Below are 12,240 nucleotides of genomic sequence, written 5' to 3'. Positions count from 1 at the left end.
TGACCACCACCAACATGTCAGAAATCCATGATTCTCTGGGGAAGGCCTTCTCTCTTGGTTATTTATTTCGTGTCAAAAGCATTGGTACAGCAAATACATTTCAAATAATGGAAATAAAATAGAAAAGAAAAGAAATCACAAGCAACTAAATAGTTTTGGACCAAAAGCAGGCAACAGCAACCGCATTGTCTGTAGCTTTAAACAACTCCTCCTCCGTACATGAGGCAGGGCATTGTGGGCAAGCATACATATGAAGAGTTGTTTGTTCAGCTCCACAGTCACACAAGGTGGAGGATTCCTCCAGGTAGTGCCACCTTGCCAAGTTGTCTTTTGATCTGCCCACTCCACTTCTGAGTCTGTTCAGGGACTTCCAAGTTGCTCATTCCTGGTTTGCCCCTGGAGGAGGACCCTCTTGGGGGGCCATCCAGTTAGAATTGCCAGGTTTAGCTTGCCCTGATGATGGAGCAAATCAAACACTTGGGGGCCAAAGCTGAAAACTGGCTTTTGAAATTCTACAATCAATGCCTGGCACACAAACAGATTCCCAGAGCATGGAGGAAAACTAAGATAATTGCCATCTTAAAACCTGGTAAAGATGCCTCCAATGACAGGAACTATCGACCAATCTCCCTCTTATGTCATCTATATAAAGTCTATGAGAGGATGCTATTAAATCGACTAGGACCTGTTATCGAACCCAAGCTTATTGCACAACAAACAGGTTTCAGACCAGGGAAAAACTGTACAGGTCAAATTCTTCATCTGACTGAACATATCGAGGAAGGCTACGAGAAAGGCTGCATCACGGGAACAGTTTTTGTGGACCTTACGGCAGCCTATGACACGGTGCAACATAGAAAAATGCTGCATAAAGTCTACCATATCACCCGGGACTTTGACTTTACAGAAACTGTCCAGACCCTCTTAGAAAACCGCAGCTTCTATGTGGAGTTTCAGGGCCAGAAAAGCAGATGGAGGAGGCAAAATAATGGTTTACCCCAAGGCAGCGTTCTTGCACCGACCTTATTTAACATCTTCACGAACGATCAGCCACTACCACCACTCACAAAGAGCTTTATATATGCTGATGACCTTGGCCTTACAACACAAGCAAAAGATTTTGAAACAGTTGAAAAGCAACTCACCAATGCCTTGAAAGATCTCTCCAGCTACTACAAAGAGAACCACCTGAAGCCTAACCCTGCCAAGACACAAGTGTGTGCTTTCCACCTACGTAACCGCGAAGCCAACAGGAAACTGAAAGTTACTTGGGAAGGCCAAGAGCTCGAACACTGTTTCCATCCTAAATACCTTGGTGTCACCTTAGACCGAACACTAACATATAGGAAACACTGCATGAACACCAAGCACAAAGTAGCTGCACGCAATAACATCCTGCGGAAACTGACTGGCAGCGCATGGGGAGCAGACCCACAAGTAATAAGAACATCAGCCCTGGCCTTGTCTTTCTCAACGGCAGAGTATGCCTGTCCTGTTTGGCACAAGTCTGCCCATGCAAAGCAGGTGGACATAGCACTGAATGAAACATGCAGAATCATCACGGGATGCCTTAAACCTACACCTGTTGATAAACTCTACAAGTTAGCTGGCATTGCCCCTCCTGACGTTCTCTCTTGGTGGGAACAAGGGAGAGAGTCTTTTCAATGGCTGCTCCCAGAATTTGGAATGACCTCCTAAGAGAAGCCAGGATGGCCACAAAATCAAAGGGTGGCTTTGATTGTGTTTCCTGCTTGCTTTTTTGCAGGCAAGTGAAGACATATCTTTGCCATCAGGCATTTGGGGGAAGATGAGAGGCACAATGCTGAGGTTTTGAGTGGGATTTTTCTGGGGGCAGAGAATGTTTAGTTTAAATAAAATGTGTTCTTATTGTATCTTAACTGTATTTTAGTTTTGTATTCATGACACAAATATTTAATTGTTTTAATTTTTTGTATTTGACTTGTTTCTAAATTGTATGGGATTGTGTCATGTTATTGTCACCTACCTTGAGTTTCTATGAGGAGAAAGGTGGGATAGAAATCTTTATAACTGCAACCAATTAGTTTGATTTAATTGCCTTCATATTTCCCATTTTTATTCATTAAAAGCTTGATTGTTCCTACAGCTCCATACACATTTGTATGATCAATAAACACACACACACATACATCCAATGAGTCCTGGAACTGAACCCCTGCCTATACAGCAATTTTATTGTAGACAGTAAACTCAACACACACAGTAAAACTGCTGTACAGGCAGGGGAGTCAGTTCCAGGATTCACTGGATATGAAAAAACATGAATGATCATGACGCGAATGTGTGTGCTTCAGTATGTCAGTGTTGACATCACCACTATTCAATAATATGAGGCCTGACAGTGTGAGGCAAACTGAAATTACAGATCCAAGATCCAGAAAGCCAACTACACACACACACACACACACCTGTTTATACCAGTACACCAGGTGTACTTTATATAATCTCTCTTGGCAACCAGATGAAGACTCCATAGATTAAAATAATCCACTAGTTCCCGTCCTCCTTCCCACTTTTGCTTTGTATAGGATCTTGATAACATGAAAGCTCCCAGAGTATTAGGTGACCTTTCAGAACATCTAAATAAATGTATTAAAGTAATAAAGATTTTAAACCACTTTCCTTTTGTTTTTTCTCAAGTCTCAAGACATACACATACACCTACCTGGCTGCATGCTTCAATGGAGTGCCTTGTGATGTAAGTGAGGATGTCTAGAATTTCCAGGACGACCAAAGGCACAGGTTGCATAACTTCTAGAAGGTACCTAATGCGGTGAAGAATTTTGGTCTTCAAAAGTCCCTTGGAAAAAAGTAAATAATTATCACCACCACCATCTGGATTTCTGTTTGTGATTTAATGCTTCAGAAGTTATTAGATCTCTTTGATATAACATTATTAGTTAAGCTAATTAAATCATTTTGCTTATTTGAAACATCAGCTAAATGTTTTAAAGTAATTAAGACAAGCAAATTTCCCAGTTTTTCTGTCTCAGTAGTAAAGAAAAGGGAAGGCAGGAGGGTATTGTAGAACTGGAAAAGGTAGAGCAAAATATAAAATAAGTATAGAGCCAACTCTTCTGAAAGGCTATTTAAATGTATAAAATTATTGTTTGTTATGGAGAAAATGGTTGAGATAAATATTCTCCCTCTTGGAAAACATGAGAACCAAGGGTCAGTCACCCAATTGAGCCGAAGAATGGGAATTTCAAGCCAGACTAAAAGACTACTTCTTTGTACAATGCCTTATTAAACTGTGGGATTCTGAGCCTAAAGATGGTCAATTGTAGTAGGCAAATTAATGGAGGATAAGATTATCAATGGGCATGAAACTACGCCTCTCCAGCAACAGAAGCAAAATGCCTCTGAATCCCAGTTGACAGGAAATAGTAACAGGACAAAATTATTGCTCTCATGGTCTCCATGTAGTTTTCCCACAGGCATCTGGCTGGATAATATGGAAAATATGATGATGAACAAGACGACAAGAGCTTTTCTTTTAATCTTAATGAACCACGTTCACATTCTCCCGGGGACTTAATGGAAAAAAATTATAAAGATGTGCTCAGTCCTGACAGTCATTCACTCTTCTTCAATTTACTATTTTGTTTCTTTTCCAGGCACCATAAAATAATAAACTCATTTCAAATGCCTTAGACCAAGCCATGGACCTGTGACTCAGTTGGTCAAGAACTTCTAGTCTCACATTTGTTCAAGAGATATTCAAAAGAACCTCCACCTAAGCAGACAGAGAGGAAAAGGAGTCACTGAGCCATAAACAAGTAAGGGAAGTGAGATATTCTATTGTTATATGTTGCTGACTTGATATTTGTTGTTTACACATGTAAGGCATTGAATTTTGCCACTGATTATGCTGTGAACTGCTTTGTGTCCCTCCCAGGAGTGAGAAAGGCAGTATATAAATGCAATAAATAAATACATAAATTAAAATAAAATAAAATAAAGACACTGAAAGGGTTTTAGCTAAGTAAGCTCTGTTGGAAATAGCAACCTCCCAAGCCACTCACTATTTGTTTGTTAATGTATATATTTGGTAATCTATATTCCATGTGTATGTTGATTTGACTCTTTAGTGTGGGAGGAGTTATAGACATGTGATTATACTGAGCATGTGCAGACTCAAGACTCCATTTTTATATTCAGTATCTGTTTGGACTTCAGTGGAGAAGTCAGTTTAGAGACTTCAGTATTTGCTTACAGGCTTCAGTGAGTATAGCTATACTAAAGACTATGGACTATTGATCAAGAAAAAGATCTATGCCAGTGCAAAAGCTGAGGTCCAAAGAAGGACCAGAGAACTCAAGAACATCTGGTGGACAAAGAAGGCTGAAGAAATCCAACACTTTGCAGATACCCATGATGCTCAGGGATTTTTCAAAGCCACAAAGATCATCCACGGACCAAGAAACCATGGCATACAGCCTCTATGCTCATCAGATGGAACCAAACTTCTGAAGGACAAAAGATCAATTGCGCTAAGTTGGAAAGAGCACTACCAGAACTTCCTGAATCGCAGCTTCAATGTGGCCGAAGAGGCCCTCTCACAAATCCCGCAACAACAAACCAGGGATTAGCTTGCAGCACTGCCTAGTTTGGAAGACGTCAGCAATGCCATCAGCCAACAAAAAAATAACAAAGCCAGATGGGATCCCTGCTGAAATCTTCAAAAAGGGTGGACCTGAGCTGATACAACAACTCCACCAGCTCACTGAAAAAGTGTGGGTGACCAAGAAAATCCCTGCAGACTTCAAGGATGCTACCATCATTACCTTTTTCAAGAAAGGGGATAGACCAGATTGCGGACACTATCGCAGTATCTCCCTTCTAACCTCCTCTGGGAAAATCCTCGTAAGAATCCTTGCAAACTACCTTCTACCTCCAGAGCAGGGGTCCTCAAACTTTTTAAGCCGAGGGCCGGTCCACAATCCTTCAGACTGTTGAGGGGCCGGATTATCATTTGGAAAAAAAAATACAAACAAATTCCAATGCACACTGCACATGTTTTATTTGTAGTGCAAAAACAACAACAACAAGAACAACGAAAGAACAATGCAATATTAAAAAAAAACAACAATTTTAACCAACATACATTTATCAGGATTTCAATGGGAAGTGTGCTCCTGTTTCTGGCCAATGAGATAATCAAGTTAATTAGAATTGTTGTTGCCGTTGTTGTTGTTGTTGTTGTGTGCCTTCAAGTCATTTCAGACGAGCCTAAGTCTAAAATGTATTTATTATTTATTTATTTATTTACTGCATTAATTTACTACATTTGTATCACACCCTTCTCACCCCAAAGGGGACTCAGAGTGGCCTACAAGTTGTATGTACATACAATATATTATTAGCATAGCACAATATTTATTTATTTATTTATTTATTTCCGATATTTCTACCCCGCCCTTCTCCCCGAGGGGACTCAGGGCGGCTATATATTATTAGCATTATATATTACTATATTGAACTATACCACTATACTGTAATATTATTAGTAATATTATATGTAATATAGAATATATAATTAATATTATTCTATGGTAATACTATTAGTGTTATATTGTATTACATTATAATATTATTATCAATATTATATGTATATACAATATATTATATTATAAAACCGAGGGCGGGGGCCAGGTAAATGACCTCAGAGGGCCCCCGGGCCTTAGTTTGGGGACCCCTGCTCCAGAGGAACAGTGGACATGATCTTCACTGCACGACAGCTCCAAGAAAAATGCAGGGAACAAAATCAACCTCTGGACATGGCATTCATTGACCTTGCAAAGGTATTCAATACAGTGAATCCCAGTGCTCTCTGGGCCATCCTCCAAAAAATCAGATGCTCTGACAAATTTGTGAGCATTCTGCGGTTTCTCCACGATGACAACAGTCTTGGACAGCAATGGTTTCCAAACTGACCTATTTAAGGTGGAATCAGGTGTCCAACAGGGATGTGTTATTGCCCCAACCTTATTTTCCATCTTTATCGCTATGATACTTCATCTTGTTGATGGGAAGCTTCCCACCAGAGTGGAAATCATCTATCAGACAGATGGCAAGCTATTTAACCTCAGCAGACTGAAAGCCAAAACCAAGGTCACAACCTCATCTGTTATAGAACTTCAATATGCCGATGACAACGTAGTCTGTGCACATTCAGAAGAAGACTTACAAGCCATTCTAAACACCTTTGCAGAAGCATATGAAAAGCTCAGCTTCTCATTGAACATCAAGAAAACCAAAGTGCTCTTCCAGAAGGCACCAGCCAATCCCTCTGCAAGGCCAGAAATACAGCTTAATGGTGTAACATTAGAAAATGTCAACCATTTCCGCTACCTTGGCAGCCATCTTTCCACAAAAGTCAACATTGACACTGAAATACAACACCGCATGAGCTCTGCGAATGCAGCATTTTTCCAAATGAAGCAGAGAGTGTTTGATGATCGGGACATCCGTAGAGATACCAAGGTGCTCATTTATAAAGCCATTATCCTTCCAACCCTGCTATATGCCTGCGAAACATGGACTGTCTACAGATGTCACACTGAACTCCTGGAGCGATTCCATCAGCGTTGCCTCCAAAAAATCCTGCAAATCTCTTGGGAAGATAGGCAGACAAATGTCAGCGTGCTGGAAGAAGCAAAGACCACCAGCATTGAAGCGATGCTCCTATGCCATCAACTCCGCTAGACTGGCCATGTCATCTGAATGCCCGATCACCATCTCCCAAAGCAGTTACTCTACTCCCAACTTAAGAACAGGAAACGGAATGATGGTGGGCAGGAAAAGAGATTTAAATATGGGCTTAAAGTCAACCTTAAAAACTGTGGCATAGACAATGAGAACTGGGAAGCCCTGGCCCTTGAGAGCTCTAGCTGGAGGTCAGCTGTGACCAGCAGTGCTGCAGAATTCAAAGAGGCCTGAATGGAGGGCTTAAGGGAGAAACATGCCAAAAGGAAAGCACATCAAGCCAACCCTGACCAGGACTGTCTTCCACCTGGAAACCAATGTCTCCACTGTAGGAGAATATGCGGATCAATAGGTCTCTTCAGCCACCTACAGACCCACCCCCAAGACCCCACAATTGGAGGACCATCAGTATCACCTAAGCATTGATCAAGACCGATACCCTGTGTTCTCTACACAGAGTGTTATGATTGAGCCTCATGGCTCTGCTACTGGCAGACGTGGGCGTAAGACTCCTCGAGAGTCAGATACTCTCGAGGAGCGAGAAAGAAAGAGGCTGCGAGATATCTTTGCAGAACCATCTGACGAGGAGTCTTTTGAGGGGTTTACGGAGAGAATGGAGGAAGAGCTGGTTAGCTCGGAAGAGGATGAGATGGATTGGACTCGGGTAAGGGAGGAATTGGGTGCCACTGGCAATGATGGGATGGAAGATGATTGGGGACCTTCAGGACTAGACCCATGGACAAGCTGGAGGGATGGGACGGGATCCACAGCTGGGGATGCTGTGGGGCGTAGTCAGAGGTGTTCCAGTTCTGATGAGGAAAGTGATGAGGAAACGCCCGGGTTAAGGAGAACAGCTGATAGTGATGAGGACTTGTAACTGGCATAAAATGGGGTTTGGGAGCAATAGCCAATTGCGTTGGGCAAGGTAATCTGGACAAACGCTTGGGATCTGTGTGGGACGTTTTCCTGAAGACGGGTGTGTTTCGTGTGCTGATTACGTAAGTTGTTTTGGAATTTGGGTTCAGACGGCGGGAGGAATTGTGTGGGCTTTTGTTTGTGCAACCTCTGCTTAATCTCAATAGCTTTGACCTTCCGTCGTCTTCTTGACGGACGCCATCTGCTACTCTGGATTTACGGACTGAACTGACTACGGGCTCGGATTCTCCTACCTGGACTTGGTGAACTACAAACGTCTGCTTCTGCCTATCGACCTTCGGAAAGAACTGGGACTACGCTACTGCTTCAATCCTCGGCTGTTGTGTTTGTATTGGGAATTTGCCTGCTGTGTGGAGGAGTGACTTCTAAGTTACTCAAAACATAGTGCTGGCAGCAGAGAGGCATCTGCTGCCAATTAGTTACATTCTTTTGAACTCTTTGTTCCCCAGCTTCTGTTTTGTTTATTCCCAGGCTGAAGCAAGCTGTTTTGATTTTACCCGGATTAAACTCCGGTTTAATCCGGTTTATCTTTTGAACGTTTTTCTTGCCCCTTTTTGCTTTTTAAGGCTAATGTTGCCTAGCCCTTGTCTTTTACGGGCATTTTGAGTTCTGTAAATCCAATAAACTCTGTTATCTTTGATCTTGTGGCGTTCTGTCCTTGACACAGAGAGAGGAAGCTATATCCTATCTGTAACTGAACTTTATTAAGAAATGTGCCTTATGGTGAATTAATACAAGATATGTTATTTTTCAAAGAAGACTTCGTTTTTATCTCTGAATGCATATTTTAACTAAGATGTTTAAAGGGAGTGTATATCTTTTGGCAAATTAAAACTGAAAACAACCATCCTCTGGTAACCAAATATATTTTTGTAGTGACATGTCTTTACCCTTGGCAGTCTAAAGACATGGTTCTACAGTTTAACAGCTGAAGTTACCTGTGTGCCATTACATTAATGCTTGTGAAAATCACTTGTTCAAAGAGTTGATTTCTAACAAGGTTATGCTTTTTGTGGTTTTCCAAAGGTGGTCTCCACATATTTATGGAGATCCACATTTGCCAAAAGGATATGTGCCCATAGACTGGGTACAGTTATGTTCCAATAGCTTATGCAAAAATTTATGTTTTGCAATAGGTTATGGAATGTCCAATAAACTCTGACTACATATCATATTTAAGAAACAAAAAATATATTGCTTTTGGGAAGGAAATGAGAAATTTACCTTCACAACATCATACCGTGCTACTTCTGGATCTGGTTTGTTTTCGTCTTTTGATTTTCTCCCTGCTGTCTTCTGGGTTGATTTAAGTTCATTGTCTTCCTCTTCATCATCATCCTCTTTTTCCTCCTCTTTGTTAGGGGTGAAAGGGTGAAAGGTCATACCCTGATACCATGAAAAAGTCTTGTCAAGATATTCCTGGAAGCAGATAAATCCAAGAAGCGATCAGTGGATGGCCTGTATGGTCTCTTTCCAACTATATGATTCTTGAAATGAATCTACAGACAGATCCCAATGGAACACTCTCAGAGAATATTGTCTTGAGATCAATGGAGGAAATCCATCAGATAAATAAAATAAACTAGATTGTGTCCTTTCCATTAAAATACATTTGATGGAGATTCATGTCTTTGTTACAGTTAATAGTTTACTTTGTTAAGTAAAGGGAAAAAGATTTATACGATCTGAAGAGAAACCAGAGTGTCATATTTAGGGAAAGGATGTTTGAATGATGTATCTTCTTTTACTGGGCTTGGACAATTGAGAAAAGAAAACCATTTGACAGAGAATGTAAAGCCCTTAGACCACATACTTTAGATCTGTAGATGTTTAGATTTGCCAATGTTTAGTGGTTGTTGTAGTAGTGGTATTTTTATATTAAGAAAATGTATTTCTCCTGGTTTTGTCTTTGTATTTTGTCTTATGGTTTACATGCCTGCTATTTATGTCTTTGTAGATTTTGTTAGTTTTTCTGAACAAAAATTATGAATAAACAGAACAATAAATTTAAATGTCTTGATTGAATAAATAGATGAAAGGAGCTTGTAAAATGTTACTAGTATCTCTTTTTTTGAAAATGTTATATATTCTGTGAGAAAACTGGAACTAAATGAACCGCTTCACTAATGGAAAGACTCTCATGGGATGGGGTTTTCTTCTTTTCTCCATTTATCTGGCCGACTTCTGTTATCAAAAATCTGGTCTGGCATGTTTTCCAGAAATGATTTTGCTCTGGATGCAACAGACTAGGAGACGATCCACCTCCTGGTTGCACTGGCAGAGACAGTTCTATCAGCAGAACGACACAAAAGGAACCAGCTCATATTCTTATTCTAAGAAGAGATATGGATGAGGCCACCATAGTTATTATTTCCTTTGCTTTATATTTCTGTTGAATAAAGCTCAACAATGCTAGCTGAAAATAAATTGCATGCATGTGGTCTCATTTATTTAACAGCTTTCAAAAACCTTAATTTCACTTTCAAGCTATTTTCTTTAATCAGCAGTTTTTTCCATTACAAGTTTCACAATATGAGAAGTAGAACAGTACCCTAAAGGTAGTCATTTCCATCTATTATGTGCTCTGCATGGGTCCAAAATAATTATGAGTAGGATGACAGGAATATAAAGTTAACATTTTTCAAGCACTTAAAGGGGGCACAGGCATATGGAGTGTCCAAATACAATCCCAACAGAAAATAAAGCAGGGCTTTGGAACCACATGAGCCTCCAAATGTTCTTGGACTGGAATTCCCATCAGCCCTACCTAAAGAAGCCAATGATGACAGCTGGCAGAAATTACAATCCACCAATATCTGGATGGCCATATACTCCCTATCCCTATCATAAAAGCTGGATTCAAGGCAGGATGCTTAGAGTGGAAAGTCAGGAATTAATTGCTATAAATACCAATGTTCACAAGTACTTTTCAAATAGATTCAAGGAAGTCTAACCTCATCCTCTGGAGAGACCAGAAGAGCATGGAGGGCATGGATAGCAGCTGCAATTACATTGTCCACTGAGTCATCTATGGAAAAACGAAGCAGAAAGAGGAAACCAGCATCAAGGAGCACTTGCAGGATACTTCCCTTCAGAAGGGTGGCAAACTCCCCTGCCTTGGCCTGAAATACACATGATAAAAAGAAGTCATTTTTTTTTAAAAAGGAAGAGGAGGTCTAATGCTAAAATAAACCAACTAGTCTCAAACAGGTTGCTGGACTCTTTCATCCCCTCCATTTTATAATCCTATTTTTGTTTAAAAAATCTTTTTTCATTCTGCTCTTTGATGAAATAAGTATCATTGAAGGGAAACTGTTCATCACAAAGTACCCACAAATGAAATTGGAAAGAAGGCCTTACTGTCACCCACGCTTTCTACAACTGGAACAAATAATGAGAGTCTACTAATAGTCACTGAAGCAACTACCATTTGAAGATTGTGATTTATAGCAACATATAATTATAGTCTATTTCATCCAGGTTTCATAACCTTTCTTATTGCTTTAAAGACCCAATGTCCTAATTTTGCAATCCCTAAATTCAATATATCAAGTGTTAATCATATAATTAATACCTAACATTTTAGTTTAAGCATCTACTAATAAATACTATAGATTCTGTTTCTGCAGCTCTGCCAGAAAGCCATATATTCATTTTACTTATTATTAAACTGATGGGCTGTCAAATTTATTTATTTATTTATTTATTTATGTATTGGTCATATTTATATCCCGCCTTTCTCAACCCCTGGGGGATCAAGGTGGCTTACAAACGGCACTACATAGTGCCTGCAACATAAAACATAAAAAGTAACATTAAGATTAAAATAAGCATACATAAAAACATATTTAAATATATCATATGCAGATTAACTCAGTAGTAATCCCCACTGGATTTTAATAGCACTTGTTACCAGGCATTACATCACATCCCAAATTTTTAAGTTACTTAACATCATCTAAGAAACAATAAACATGTTTCAGGTTTTCTTCAAAGCAGTTACTGGACTGAACCACAAAGGAACAGTAGTAGTTTGTACAATGTTTATATATTCTTTCATAGAATTTTTGAACAATATCTGCTTTTTAATTGCAGCAGGAACCTTAGAGCCATTATCTTCGATCCATAGCCCATCCAAGAACCATCACAGGCCAGCATGCTCTGGCATTCCTGCAATTCATTAAGTTAATGAAAACAGATATTTTAGATCAAACTTTTCAAAAAGCCATGTATGTCAACAAAAAAAGCCAAAACAATGCAAGAGATATCTAAAATTAATTACATAATGTTCCAAATCTGAAATTCAAAGAGCATATGGATGACTTGACAAAAGATTGCTCACCTTCTGGACAACACAAGCCAGCACTTGTAAAGCCAGAGTCCGTTGCTGAATGACTTGGCTGCGAGACAAATGGAAGAGCTCTTGGAGAGAGTAGCCAGCCCTCTGTGGTAAAAGATAGATATGTACGTAAAATATCCAATCAAGATAATTACGGTACAAATGACTATATATACTGTATTCTATAACAGTATTGAAATTTCATAGCTATAATAATA

The 12,240-nt window shown here is 39.7% G+C and overlaps 1 protein-coding gene across 3 annotated transcripts in view; it reads right to left on the bottom strand.

Moving 5' to 3' along the window:
• rpap1 (RNA polymerase II associated protein 1) overlaps positions 1–12,240 on the bottom strand; it is a 68,721-nt gene that overhangs the window by 28,315 nt on the left and 28,166 nt on the right. For all 3 annotated transcript variants that reach the window (XM_062968152.1, XM_003214580.4, XM_062968153.1), the window contains 4 exons: positions 12,026–12,127; positions 10,638–10,805; positions 8,908–9,102; positions 2,705–2,839 (listed from right to left, as the gene is read on the bottom strand). In XM_062968152.1, coding sequence (XP_062824222.1) covers positions 2,705–2,839; positions 8,908–9,102; positions 10,638–10,805; positions 12,026–12,127 — 600 coding nt within the window. The remainder of the gene's footprint in view (positions 1–2,704; positions 2,840–8,907; positions 9,103–10,637; positions 10,806–12,025; positions 12,128–12,240) is intronic.

The sequence above is a fragment of the Anolis carolinensis genome, chromosome 1 (assembly GCF_035594765.1).
Source record: "Anolis carolinensis isolate JA03-04 chromosome 1, rAnoCar3.1.pri, whole genome shotgun sequence".
NCBI classification, from domain to species: domain Eukaryota; kingdom Metazoa; phylum Chordata; class Lepidosauria; order Squamata; family Dactyloidae; genus Anolis; species Anolis carolinensis.
This window is presented reverse-complemented; position numbering and strand designations above follow the sequence as displayed.